The sequence below is a fragment of the Monodon monoceros genome, unplaced genomic scaffold (genome assembly GCF_005190385.1).
Source record: "Monodon monoceros isolate NGI ecotype Baffin Bay Population unplaced genomic scaffold, NGI_Narwhal_1 Super_Scaffold_1, whole genome shotgun sequence".
In the NCBI taxonomy this organism is placed as follows: domain Eukaryota; kingdom Metazoa; phylum Chordata; class Mammalia; order Artiodactyla; family Monodontidae; genus Monodon; species Monodon monoceros.
Genome location: NW_021703765.1, coordinates 63,167,385 through 63,180,176, shown reverse-complemented (window position 1 = coordinate 63,180,176; position 12,792 = coordinate 63,167,385). Strand labels below are relative to the sequence as shown.

General features: G+C 49.3%; 1 protein-coding gene across 12 annotated transcripts in view; it reads left to right on the top strand.

Annotated features, from left to right (window-relative positions):
• Positions 1–12,792, top strand: part of DEPDC5 (DEP domain containing 5) — a 92,130-nt gene that overhangs the window by 48,863 nt on the left and 30,475 nt on the right. For 7 of the 12 annotated variants that reach the window (XR_003793775.1, XM_029224348.1, XM_029224387.1 and 4 more), the window contains exons 26-31: positions 1,445–1,628; positions 1,821–1,981; positions 5,095–5,212; positions 5,684–5,851; positions 7,767–7,986; positions 9,520–9,653. Coding sequence is in view for 11 of the 12 variants with exons in the window: in XM_029224348.1 (XP_029080181.1) it covers positions 1,445–1,628; positions 1,821–1,981; positions 5,095–5,212; positions 5,684–5,851; positions 7,767–7,986; positions 9,520–9,653 (985 nt within the window). In the remaining variant the exon portion in view is untranslated. Of the gene's footprint in view, positions 1–1,444; positions 1,629–1,820; positions 1,982–2,427; positions 2,781–5,094; positions 5,213–5,683; positions 5,852–7,766; positions 7,987–9,519; positions 9,654–12,792 lie in introns of those variants that run through there. The other 5 variants (XM_029224390.1, XM_029224378.1, XM_029224358.1 and 2 more) reach the window with 3 other exon arrangements.

The window sequence follows — 12,792 nt, the reverse complement described above, 5'->3', positions numbered from 1 at the left end:
TAGTAGATCTCACGCTAAGTGTTCTTACCACAATAAAATAAAATTCAAACCAACCAACCAAAAGTCAGCCCAGGACCTGGAGTGGAGACCGTGGAGTTAGGCCTGTTGCAGGTCAAGTCATCTTCCCCAAAGCAGGGCTGCCACACAGGGCATGTTTCCTGCTGGGACTCAGGGTGCAATCCCCTTCTTGTCCCTAACTCTGGGCTCAGGGAGGCTCTGTTGCCCTGGGTGGTGTGTCGGTCACTGTATGGAGGAAAGATCCCTGAGCAGAGTGGCTTCTGGCCCTGTGACCTCTGGTGGGTTCGGCTCGGCCAGGTGTTTAAAGGGGCCGATGATGCCTCCACACCTGCTCGGAGGAGGTGATGTGAGGGGGTACAGCACACGGTAAGTCACAGGGCACCACGAGAAGTGAGGTGCGTGAGGGTCTCACTGGGAATGCAGAGGCAGAGGCGCGGAGTGTTTCTGTTGCTCATTGCTCCCTCGCATGGAGATTTGACAAATAATTTTCACTTAAATGACTTAGAGAGATTACCACCCCATTACTTTAACTCTGATTCTCAACTGGGGAATATTTTGCACTTCAGGGCACTTTTGGTCATGTCTACAGACATTTTTGGTTTTCACAACCAGAAGATGTCACTGGCATCTAGTGAGTAGGGACCAGGGATGCTGCTCACATCCTACAATGCCCAGGACAACCCCCACAACAAAGAGTTATCTGGTCTAGAATAGCCTTCATGCCCCGAGGTGGAGAAACCCTGCTTTACCCAAAGAGCAGGAGGTTTTGGACAGACCCATGTGGTCGGGCCCACTCTGCTGATGGCAGCTTTCATTTCTAGATTGTTAAACTCTGTCTCCTAAAGTTCCGGCCTTGTAACTCCCAGGCATCCTTCCTTGATTCCTCTTCCTACCCTTTTGGATCTGTAACTTATTTTTGCAATCCTGAAAGTGTTCCTGAATTCTGCTCCCGTGTGCTATTCGCTCCAAAATCCAGCTCCAAAATCCGGCTGCGCTCTCCTCCTCTCCCCACCCTTCCTCTCCATCAGCCCAGGGGAGGCTTCCAGCTCGAGCCTCTCTTCCAGTTTCGGAATGTTGATTTGCTTCGATGTGTAACTGCCTGGCCTGGCCTGCCCTGCGGTAACCTCACTGGCATCGCGGCTGTAGCTCATGATCAGCAGAAAATGAAAAGTATCGGCTGTGCATCCCATTTGCATGATGGGATTGGATAAGCACTGCGTTGTCTAACAGCCTCTGTTTCTCTCTCTTTCTCCCCCCCCCCCCCCCCTTTCCTGGCAATTTTATCACCTGTCACCACCTACTTTCTCCTTACCCCTCCTTTCGTCCCCCCCCCCCCCCCCCCCCCCCCCCCCCCCCCCCCCCCCCCCGGCCATCCTACACCTGCCTGGTGACTACACGTACCTTCCTCCCTGTTCACACGAGGCAGTTCTGACGCTGTCTGCTCCCCCTGTAGTGCCAGGCTTCTGTTGCACAGTTGGCGTGGACTGGAAGTCTCTCACTACTCCGGCGTGCCTCCCCCTCACCACGGACTACTTCCCCGACCGCCAGGGCCTGCAGAATGACTACACAGAGGGCTGCTACGATCTCCTCCCAGAGGCCGACATCGACAGGTCGGTGGCAGAGGAAAGGCGCGCAGCTTTTGTTTCTCCCAAGACTGGTTTACAAATCGTTAGTTTCACTTACCACCACGGAAGGGTCATCAGGGCTGGCTCGTGGGGATGAAGCCAAGGACCGGGGGACTCTATGAGTGTCACATGGCCCTGGGCCAGGCATGTCCTGTGAACAGCCGTCTGTCTTTTCAGGAGGGACGAGGAAGGTGTGCAGATGACGGCTCAGCAGGTGTTTGAGGAGTTTGTCTGCCAGCGGCTCATGCAGGGCTACCAGATCATCGTGCAGCCCAGGGCACAGCAGCCCAGCCCCGCTGGCCCGCCCCCGCTCAGCAGCAGCCCGCTCTATGGCCGTGGTGAGCTGTCCTCTTTGGACTGTAGTTTCTCTTCTCTACTAAGTTTGTGCAAGCAGGTTCTCAAGATAGTAGGGAATACATACATTTAGGAGTCATTGTTTTTCAACACACATTTTTTTTCCCTCTAAATCTAACTTTACATGAGAATTAAACTCTCCACTGGGTTCAGAGTTATCTTAAAACTCTCCTTTTAAGGTAGAGGGTATGACCAAGTTCAGGAAGTTCCAGCCTGGCTTGAGCAGTACCTCGGGGTCCCAGGCAGCCAAGCAGGGGCTGAACTGTCAAACTACAGGGTGAATATTCCAGACCCAGGAGCCTGGGTTTATGTCTCCCACAGTGCCTGACACAGTAGGTCTTCTCATGTTACCTGAATCTCAAGTTTATACTTGTTGTTTTTTGGGTTTTTTCCCCATTCTGGATTCATGTTCTCTTGTTTGTCGCTGCAGCTCAGTGACTTGAAGCCGGGATGGTTTGTCCCTGAGTGGCAGAGGCTAGTGAGCGGCGGAGACTCAGTGGCACCGGCTGAGTCAGAGCTGGGCTCTGGAGGGCTCCTCTGAAACAAGTCAGGCAGCGAGAATTACATGCAGGGGCCTGGAACCACATGGCGGCGGTCACTTCCTGGAACCATCACTGAGCATCTGATAGTCCCCTGCTTCCTCCTTGTAGCTAATGAGCTCCCCTCCTCCCTAACCAGCCAGCACCAAACCTCAGGCCATCTTTGGCTTCATTAAAGCTCCTCTGGGGACTTCCCTGGTGGCGCAGTAGTTAGGAATCTGCCTGCCAATGCAGGGGACACGTGTTCGAGCCTGGTCCGGGAATATCCCACATGCCACGGAGCAGCTAGGCCCATGTGCCACAGCTACTGAGCCTGCGCTCTAGAGCCCGGAGCCGCAACTACTGAGCCTGTGTGATGCAACTACTGAAGCCCACTTGCCTAGAGCCTGTGCTCCGCAACAAGAGAAGCCACTGCAATGAGAAGCCCGCACACTGCAACTAGAGAAAAGCCCGTGCGCAGCAATGAAGACCCAAAGCAACCAAAAATTAAAAAAAAAATCTCCTCTGGTTAGAGGATCAAAGAAGCGTGGACCTGTTAATGGGAGCTTAGCAGTCCTCCAGTCCAGGCCCTGTTGTTCACGACAAAGCTTTGGATTCCCTCTGGATTTTCTCTAAAAGCCCCTTGTGATATGTATCATGTGACGCCTTTTTCGCACATTATAGACTGTACTGAATAGTAACCTTTCTGAGTGCCAGGATGATTTCAGCTGCATCTTGTCCTCCACCACAGAAACCACTGTGCCCGGTGTACGACAGTGTGCCTTGATGAATATATGACTGTGTTCATTCATTTGTTCATTAGTATTTTTTCTTTTGGCTCTGTTGGGTCTTCATTGCTGCGCGCGGGCTTTCTCTAGTTGTGGCAAGCAGGGGCTACTCTTTGTTGCGGTGCACGGGCTTCTCATTGCGGTGGCTTCTCTTTTTGTGGAGCACGGGCCCTAGAGTGCGTGGGCTTCAGTAGTTGTGGCACGTGAGCTCTAGAGCGCAGGCTCAGTAGTTGTGGCGCACGGGCTTAGTTGCTCCACCACATGTGGGATCTTCCTGGTCCAGGGATCGAACCCGTGTCCCCTGCACTGGCAGGCAGATTCTTAACCACTGCGCCACCAGGGAAGTCCTCATTAGTATTTTTTTTTTTTTGCAGTACGCGGGCCTCTCACTGTTGTGGCCTCTCCTGTTGCGGAGCATAGGCTCCGGACGCGCAGGCTCAGCGGCCATGGCTCACGGGCCCAGCTGCTCCGTGGCATGTGGGATCTTCCCGGACCGGGGCACGAACCCGTGTCCCCTGCATCGGCAGGTGGACTCTCAACCACTGCGCCACCAGGGAAGCCCCTCATTAATATCTTTGAAGCTCCTGCTCTGTGGGGGAAAATAACATTAGTCAAACCATGTATACAATTCCACGTTGCAATAAAGACTGTGAGGGAAAAATCAGAGGGCTGCGAGAATATTTAATACAGGACCTGATCTGGTCTGGAGAGTCAGGGGCGGCTTCTTTGAGGAGTTGATGTTTGAGCTGCTGCTGTACCTGAAACACATGCAGGAGTTTTTAGTGAGAGAGGAGTGGAGGGCAGGAACAGGTGGGCCAAGCATGCCAGGCAGCAGGGTTAGTATGTGCAAAGGCCCTGTTGGCTGGAAGACCTCGTGAGACTTTCTAGGCACCCGAAAGAAGACTGGCGTGGAGAGCACTGGGAATAAGCCAGCAATGTGGCCGGAGATGTCAGGAGACCCAGGCTGCACAGGCCCACGTGAAGGATTTTGTTCTTATCCCAAGAGCAGTGGGATGAATCTGCTTTTCATGTCAGTGGCTCCATCCAAGTTGCCTACTTCCTTTTCTGTGAAATAGCACTTTATCAGGTGCTACTGAAAATACAAAGACGAACAAGATTTGGGTCCTGGCCTCCTGGAACTTTTGGTTTGTCAGGGTGTGAGACAGAGGCACACAAGGAGCTACATCCAGGGTAGAATTCACCACTGATAGGGTCTGATACCTTTCTGGAGGAAGTGGCATTTGATGGTGACCTTAAATGATCCCTAGGATTTCGACAGTCGCCCAGGAAGAGAAGGCAGAAGAAGCAACAGGAGCAAATGTTTGGAGAAGGAAATTCGAGCAAATAAGTCTGAAACATGGTGCAGCAGTGTGGGCGTCACGGGGGCTGAGGGCCGAAAGCTAGGTTGGCCACCCCCGCGGTTGAGGGCCTCAGATGCCGGGTGGCAGCTTGTGCCTGAGGGGAGTGGAGTTCCATTTTAGCCAATTAACATCTACTCCGGAACTTTCCTTCACAGAGGACGAGGCATTGGGCTGTTCGGCCAGCTGTTGTAGGCACCCCCAGGCTCTAACCTCCTGCTGGCTGGTCAGTAACAGAAAAATCTGCCCACTTCAGGACTTTTTTTTTTTTTTTTAAACCAAGAATATTTCTTTTCCATGAAACTGCCCCTGGAAAGAAAGTGTTGCCTCTTTTGTTTCTCCTTTTCTAAATCTATATGGAAGAGAGCAATTGCCTGTTAAAGGAATGACCCTCAACCAGATGGAGGAAGTTATTTATTTTTTTCCCTATTAGGCCTTGTGTCCCGAAACCGCCCTGAGGAGGAAGACCAGTACTGGCTGAGCATGGGCAGAACTTTCCACAAAGTCACACTGAAGGATAAGATGATCACAGTGACACGATACCTTCCCAAGTGAGTCCCTTGGGTATTTAAAGTTTTCAGCTCTGTCCTCAATTATGTCAAACTACTAAGTTATGTTTCTAACACATACTGTCCACATACTGAATTATGTGTATAACACGTAATTCAAACCAAGGAGGCTGAGTAATTGGTTTTTCTTTCAGTTACTGTTTTACTCTCTAGGGTTGTATTTTATGGTTGTAGCTCACCTACTTCCAAAAGGGATTTGATCCAGCTTATAATGTTTAGCATGAGTCTTAACATGCCAATTAAAAATAAAGAGTATGAGGCTAGAAGAATGAGAAAGTTTAAGAAGAGCTGAGAAATCTCCATTACCAGTTCCCTGGGATGAGTTTTGGTTACTGTGGTCGAGGGTCGAGTGCCAAGGATACTGCTAAGTGTCTTGAGACAGAAAAGGTACAGGAGACTTGGGGGGAGGGGGGATCCTTGTTTGGACCTCAGGCCACACCCTTTGTTTTTCAGGTACCCTTACGAATCTGCCCAGATCCACTACACCTACAGCCTCTGCCCCTCCCACTCAGACTCGGAGTTTGTCTCCTGTTGGGTGGAATTCTCGCACGAGCGGCTGGAGGAGTACAAGTGGAATTACTTAGACCAGTACATCTGCTCTGCCGGCTCCGAGGACTTCAGGTCAGAGACCCCGATTTCACTTTCCATCCTCGCTGCCTTGCGTGTGTCTGTATTTTAATGTCTCTGTCCTTTCTCCTGATTGCAAAATGATGCCTGTTTTAGAAGAAAAAAAAGAAAAAGAAAATGGAGGGGAAATAGCACATCTGCATTGGGTTAAAAACTCAGTGATGAGATGGACGTGGATGGTTGTGCAACAGTGTGAATGTACTGAATGCTGCTGAATTGTGCACTTAGAGATCATTAAAGTGGTAAATTTGTTATGTATATTTTACCGCATGAAACAACAAACAACAGCAAAAAACCTGGTGAAGATGTGCTCTTTCTTTAAAAAATATTTATTTATTTATTTGGTTGCACCGGCTCTTAGTTGCAGCAGGTGGGCTCCTTAGTTGTGGTTCATGGGCTCCTTAGTTGCAGCAGACAGGCTTCTTTAGTTGCAGCACATGAGCTCCTTAGTTGTGGCTCTCTGGGTCCATAGTTGCCACACACAGTCTCCTTAGTTGTGGCATGTGAACTCTTAGTTGCGGCATGCATGTGGGATCTAGTTCCCTGACCAGGGATCGAACCTGGGCGCCTGCAATGGGAGTGCGGAGTTTTAACCACTGTGCCACAAGGGAAGTCCCAAAATGTGCTCTTTGGTGGAATGTCAGTGCTCTTCACATTTTCCTGACTGCTTGTGACATCTTTTTTTTTTTTAATTGAAGTCTAGTTGATTTACAATGTTGTGTTAATTTCTGCTGTTGAGCAAAGTGGTTCCATTATACGCATATATACATTCTTTTTTTTTTGTATTCTTTTCCATTATGGTTTATCATAGGATTTTTAAAAAATCGTTTTTCAGCTTTATTGAGGTATAACTGACAAAAATTGTACATATTTAAGGTGTACAATGTGATGGTTTCATATAAATATAGATTTTTTCTTTCTTTTTATTGGAGCATAGTTGATTTACAATGTTGTGTTAGCTTCTGCTGTACAGCAAAGTGAATCAGTTATACATATACATATACCCACTCTTTTTTAGATTCTATTCCCATGTAGGTCATTACAGAGTACTGAATAGAGTTCCCTGTGCTATATAGTAGGTTCTTATTAGTTATCTGTTTTATATATAGTAGTGTGTATATGTCAATCCCAGTCTCCCAATTTGTCCCTCCCCGCCCCTTTCCCCCTTGGTAACCATAAGTTTGTTTTCTACATCTGTGACTCAATTTCTATTTTATAAATAGGTCTATTTGTACCATTTTTTTTTTTAGATTCCACATATAAGTGATATCATATGATATTTGTCTTTCTCTGACTTACTTCATTCAGTATGACTATCTCTAGAGCCATCCATATCCCTGCAAATAGCATTATTTCACTGTTTTTTTATTATCATAGGATATTGAATATAGTTCTCTGTGCTATACAGTAGGACCTTGTTGTTTATCCATTCTATATATAAAAGCTTTGTGACGTCTTGTTTTTGTTTTATTTTATTTTATTTTCTTGGCCATGCTACGAGGCATGCAGGATCTTAGTTCCCTGACCAGGGATTGAACCTGGGCGCACAGCAGTGGAAGTGCCGAGTCCTAACCAGTGGACCACCAGGGAATTCCCTGTGACATCTTGTTTTCAATTTTTCATTTTTATGCATGATTTATGGTTGTGATGATAAAAGGCCACAGCGGCACTGGGCCTGGGTGCACAGAAGCATTCTGACGTCTCTGGGATAGAAAGTAAAAGCAGCCTTGGAGTTCTTCCCTCTCAGCCTGCGTGAAATGCAGCATCAGATGAGCACGTGCTCCTGGGCAGATGGACGCTTGCACACTCACTCCCGGGGGCGTGGGTGTTGAGATGGGATGCTTACTGGGGTGCTTTTATCATCTACTTTTTCTCACCACCACCCCTTTTCCCCTCTGGCCCTCTGTAGCTTAATTGAGTCTCTGAAGTTCTGGAGGACCCGCTTCCTGCTGCTGCCAGCCTGTGTCACCGCCACCAAGCGCATCACGGAGGGGGAGGCCCACTGTGACATCTACGGGGACAGGCCTCGGGCAGACGAGGAGGAGTGGCAGCTCCTGGATGGCTTCATCCGATTCGTGGAGGGCCTAAACCGGATCCGCCGGCGGCACCGCTCCGATCGCATGATGCGGGTGAGGCACCACAGACCCCTTGGGGGCTGGGCCCGGTCTGGGATGCAGGGACCGTCTCCTCCTGTGTCTGAGGCCTCTCGCCGGCCAGTTTCTTTACTCCACAGCTGCCCAGCGTTTATCTTCAGTCCAAAGAAGTGGGTTCTCCTCCAGAGCAGGGTGAAGCAGGGTACACAGCCAGCCACCGGGCTGGGGCCACGCATCTGACCCGAGGATACAGTCCTTTGTGAGCTCCCCACTGGGGACCCGGCATCAGGCACAGCTGCTTATGTGACTGGATTGCTGGTGCTGGATTGCTGGATAGAAACTCGCTCAAGAGGGTGACAGCAGCAATGTCACTTGTAGTGTTTCCTGCACCCTTGGGCCTTCATTCAACCACTCACTCCCCAGTGAGGACGCTGAGGCTCGTGGGGGTGATGGGATGTGTCTGAGGACACCGAGCTAATAAAGGGCTGATCTGGGATGATTCAGAGTGTGTGTGTGTGTGTGTGTGTGTGTGTGTGTGTGTGTGTGTGTGTACACATAACAGCTCTGTGAATTTTACAAATGTATAGATTCACATAACCACCCCCACCACCACAATCAGGACATGGAATAGTTCCATCAGTGCAAAAAAACTCTCACACTACCCTTTAGAGTCACACTGTCCCCCCATCTCTAACCCCTGGCAGCCACTGGTCTGTCCTCCATCACTATACAGTTGTCTTTTCCAAATGTCCTATAAGTGAAATCATACGATACGTAACCTTTCAAGGCTGCTTTCTTTCACTCAGCATAATGCCTTTGGGGTTCATCCAACTTGTCGCTGAAATCCACGGTTCATTCCCTTCCATTGCTGAGTAGTGTTCCATCATCAGCCGTGTTTTTATTTTTTGTTTTTAACCTCAAGTTCAGTGTTCTTTAACCCAGGCCAGCTGCCTCTCGTACACAGCATCTTTTCTGGGAGAGCTTATGTAGTGGAAAGAACCTTAGTTCTTGCGGTACGCGGGCCTCTCACTGTTGTGGCCTCTCCCGTTGCGGAGCACAGGCTCCGGACGCGCGGGCTCAGTGGCCATGGCTCACGGGCCCAGCCGCTCTGTGGCATGTGGGATCTTCCTGGACCGGGGCACGAACCTGTGTCCCCTGCATCGGCAGGTGGACTCTCAACCCCTGCGCCACCAAGGAAGCCCAGAACCTTGGTTTTGAAGTCAGTTAACTGGAGTTTGAATTCCAGCTGCAGTGCGATTTGGGATAAGTTACTTCACTTCTCTGAGACTTAGCTTCTTTTTCCGTAAATTAGATGTGATGTTATTTACAAGGAAATCCTTGAGCCATTGATTGAGAATAAAATGAGATGCTATACGTAAACCGCCTCAAGGAGGCAGTGTGTTTTGAGTCCACAGCTATTTGGGACCTTCAGTTCAAGCAAAAAGCCATTTCCTGGCATTTCCTGATCCTGAGACCCCGTCTTCCCCAACTGCACTGATGGGCCCCCAGAGCCTGAGGCACAGCAGACGCAGCAGCATCTGATGGCCTGTCTCCTCCTCTATGCTTTAGAAAGGGGCCGCCATGAAAGGCTTGCAGATGGCTGGGCCCATCCCTACCCACTCCCTCGAGTCGACCGGCCCCCCGGTTGGGAAGAAGGGAACCTCAGCTCTGTCTGCCCTGCTGGAAATGGAAGCCACTCAGAAGTAAGTACCTGGTGGACAGAGACTCGTTCCCATCCCCCAGGCCCCAGTGCTGTGAAATGTGACTTCTGTCTACCAAGGAGCCAGTAACTGACAAAAAGACACATATGTGAAAAGAAAGCTAGGTTAATACCTGGTAAGTGTCGAATGTCATGAAGTAGGTCAGAAGTTAAAAACTTGCAGTCTGGGACTTGATTTGAACTACAGATACAGTTGGTTTGGTCCACAAGGTGTTTTTTTTTTGGTTGGTTGGTCTTTTGTTTGTTTTGTATTTTTAATAGACTTTCTTTTTTAGGGCAGTTTTAGGTTCAAGGCAAAATTGAATGGAAGGTACAGAGAGTTCCCATCTACACCCTGTCCCTGCACATTATCCACATCCCTCACTGAACGGTACATTTGTTACAATCGATGGACCTGCATTAACACATCGTAGTCACCCAAAGAGCACAGTTTATTTACATCAGGGTTCACTCTTGGTGTTGCACATTCTATGGGTTTAGACAAACTTATAATGACATGTAGCCACCGTTATAGAGTAGTTAACATTGCCCTAAAAACACAAAATACTTTTTAAATATTTGAGCCAAATTTTTTTCGTTTGAAGATTTCATATAAAAATCTTGATTTCTTAATGAATTCTTACATGAAAAAATATATAACATGGTTATATTGTATAAAAAATATAGATAATGTAATACGAAATTATATTATGGGTAATATGTAAAATCCAACTTTGCTCGAAGTGGTGGAGGCTCAGTTACCACTGGGTCCACGTTCAAGCCCAGCCACAACGGGCTGGCACTTTAGGTGGACTAGTGCCCCTGGTTTACTGTAGAACCAGCACGCCGTCTGCTCTTGAACTTGTCTTGGCCCCTCAGACAAGGGCCACCTGACCAGCTTCTCTAGGCATTTGAGCGTGTGGTCCCTTTGTAAACAGTAGGTGCTGCAGCTCTTAGGACCCCCGTGGGACCACATCTTGCTTTGGGAGGGCAGGGACAGTGTCACAGGAGGTAGGATTTAAGGTGTCCTTGTAGAAAGGGATGCATTTATATGGGGGGTAGGGGGAGGACTTGGGGAAAAGGGGAAAACATTGCCACGAGCAGGTGGGGCCTACTCTGGGAGGCCTTCCCTGCCCCCTCCAGCCTTCCAGCCAGATCAGATCCCTGCTGTACTTCCTGGTGTCTGTCTGGTGAGGGGGTCCGTGCCATGCCCACAGGAGCCCAAATATGTTAAGCTTTCAGAAGGTAACATGAGTGAGCCCAAGGCCCAGTGGGAGATGCAGTTGCAAAGACAGCATGGGAAATCGGATTCCAGGCTGTTCTTACACATTCTCATAGCAAGAGCGACTCTTTGAAAGTTTATTTTAATGGAAAATTTCAAACAGATTAAAAAAAAGTAGACTCGTGTAATAAATCCCTGTTTACCCATCACCCAGCTTCAATGATTATCAACTCACGGCCAATCTTGTTTCATTTATATCCTGCTTGCTCACATCTTCCTTTTTATTTCTTATGAAATCCCAGACATCACACCCCTTTGTCTATAATATTTCAGTGTGCATCTCTGAAAGATAAGTACTCCTAAAACAAAACTGTAATACCATAATTTACCTAAAAAGTCACAGCAGTTCCTTAATATCATGTAATATTCATTCAGCATCTTTGGCAGAAGTGGTGTTTGCAGAAATGGGTCCTGTGTACAGGAAGGCCTGGTGGGTGGGCCCAGGAGGCAGAGGCCTCACTAGTCCAGGCGAGAGGCAGAAGAGGCTAGAGGGTGAGGATGGGATGGAGAGGAAGGGATGCGGAGAGAGAAGGGAACAGCGTGGCCATGGTGACAGGGGAGCAGATGAGAGGAGGAGAGCTGGGGTAGGTCGGGCTCATTACTGAGGGCGCTGGGGCCTCCAGAAAATACCTTTATCTGACCAAGGAAAGACCCCAGAACTCCACCTGGCAGGTTGTCCCTGTAGCTAATCACAGACCTTTCCTGCTGGAAAAAAGAACAAGGAACATATGTTGCTGGGAGGGGTGTGAAGTTGGGGGCAGGGGAATCTTATTTTAATGTGTCAGTGAGTCATCGTTCAGTGCACCCCAAGGAGCCTCTTTCTGCTCAGACTTGAAGAGGACGGGTACTTTGGGGTGGCAGTATCCCTGGGTGTGTGTGGGGAGCTCAGCTGACCCCACAGCAGGAGGCAGGACAGATGACCGCTCCTGAGTGATGTGGTGTGATTTCTCAGAGCTGGAGGCCGAGCAGAGGGAGCGAGACCTTTACATGACGTTTGCTCACACAGCATTTTTTATTTTGTGTTTTTCTTTATTGTTTTGCTACACCAAGCAGATCCAATTTTATTATGGAAAACTGTTATAGCCATACGAAGAAGAGTTTCAGAAGTTTCACCCGTAGTCCTGTCATCTTACCACGCGTGTCTGTTTCCTCCATTTCCCCTGGGTCTTTACCTGGAGGCGTGCACCTGTTGTCAGGCTCTCGTGGGAGGCAGAGGTCCCAGGAGCGTGGCTGTGGGCAGTCTGGGCTGCAGGTGCCAGTCCGCAGCTCTGCGGCTCCTGTTAGATGGGGATAAACTGATGTCAGGGAGTCAGAGCGGGGAGAGAGCCCATGTGGCAATTGTCGTGGCCTCTGGGAAGAAGGTAGCGTGCCCCATGCGTGTTCTCACGTGTGGGCTTGCACAGTATAGCTAGTCCTTTTGTGACATCCCCTCTCCTGAGCCGTGAGACAAGGAACCTCCGAGGGCAAGGACGGGTCCTACTTGTCTCTGAATCCCCGACTCCTAGTCCATGGGTCAGCACATAGATGGCAGCTCAGTACATGGGGGTTGTCATGTGCATCAGACGAGGGGACCCTGGGGGGCAACCGAGGCTTCCTGCCACCACCGTCCCAGCCACGGGCTAGGCCACAGCCCCCAGGAGGCGCAGGAGAGCGTCCCAGTGTGTGTTTGCGGATGAGGCCCAGAGGAACACACCACGATGTGGTGCAGAGACAGTGCACTGTACGTGGACCAGGCAGAGTCAGGCTTTTAGTCTGCTTTTCTTATATGAATTACACCTCAGAGTACCCAAGTGATTGGTGCAGGAGGTGTCTCTCTCTGATATTCCAGCTAATGGGTCCAGAAGGAGCACTGGAACATTAC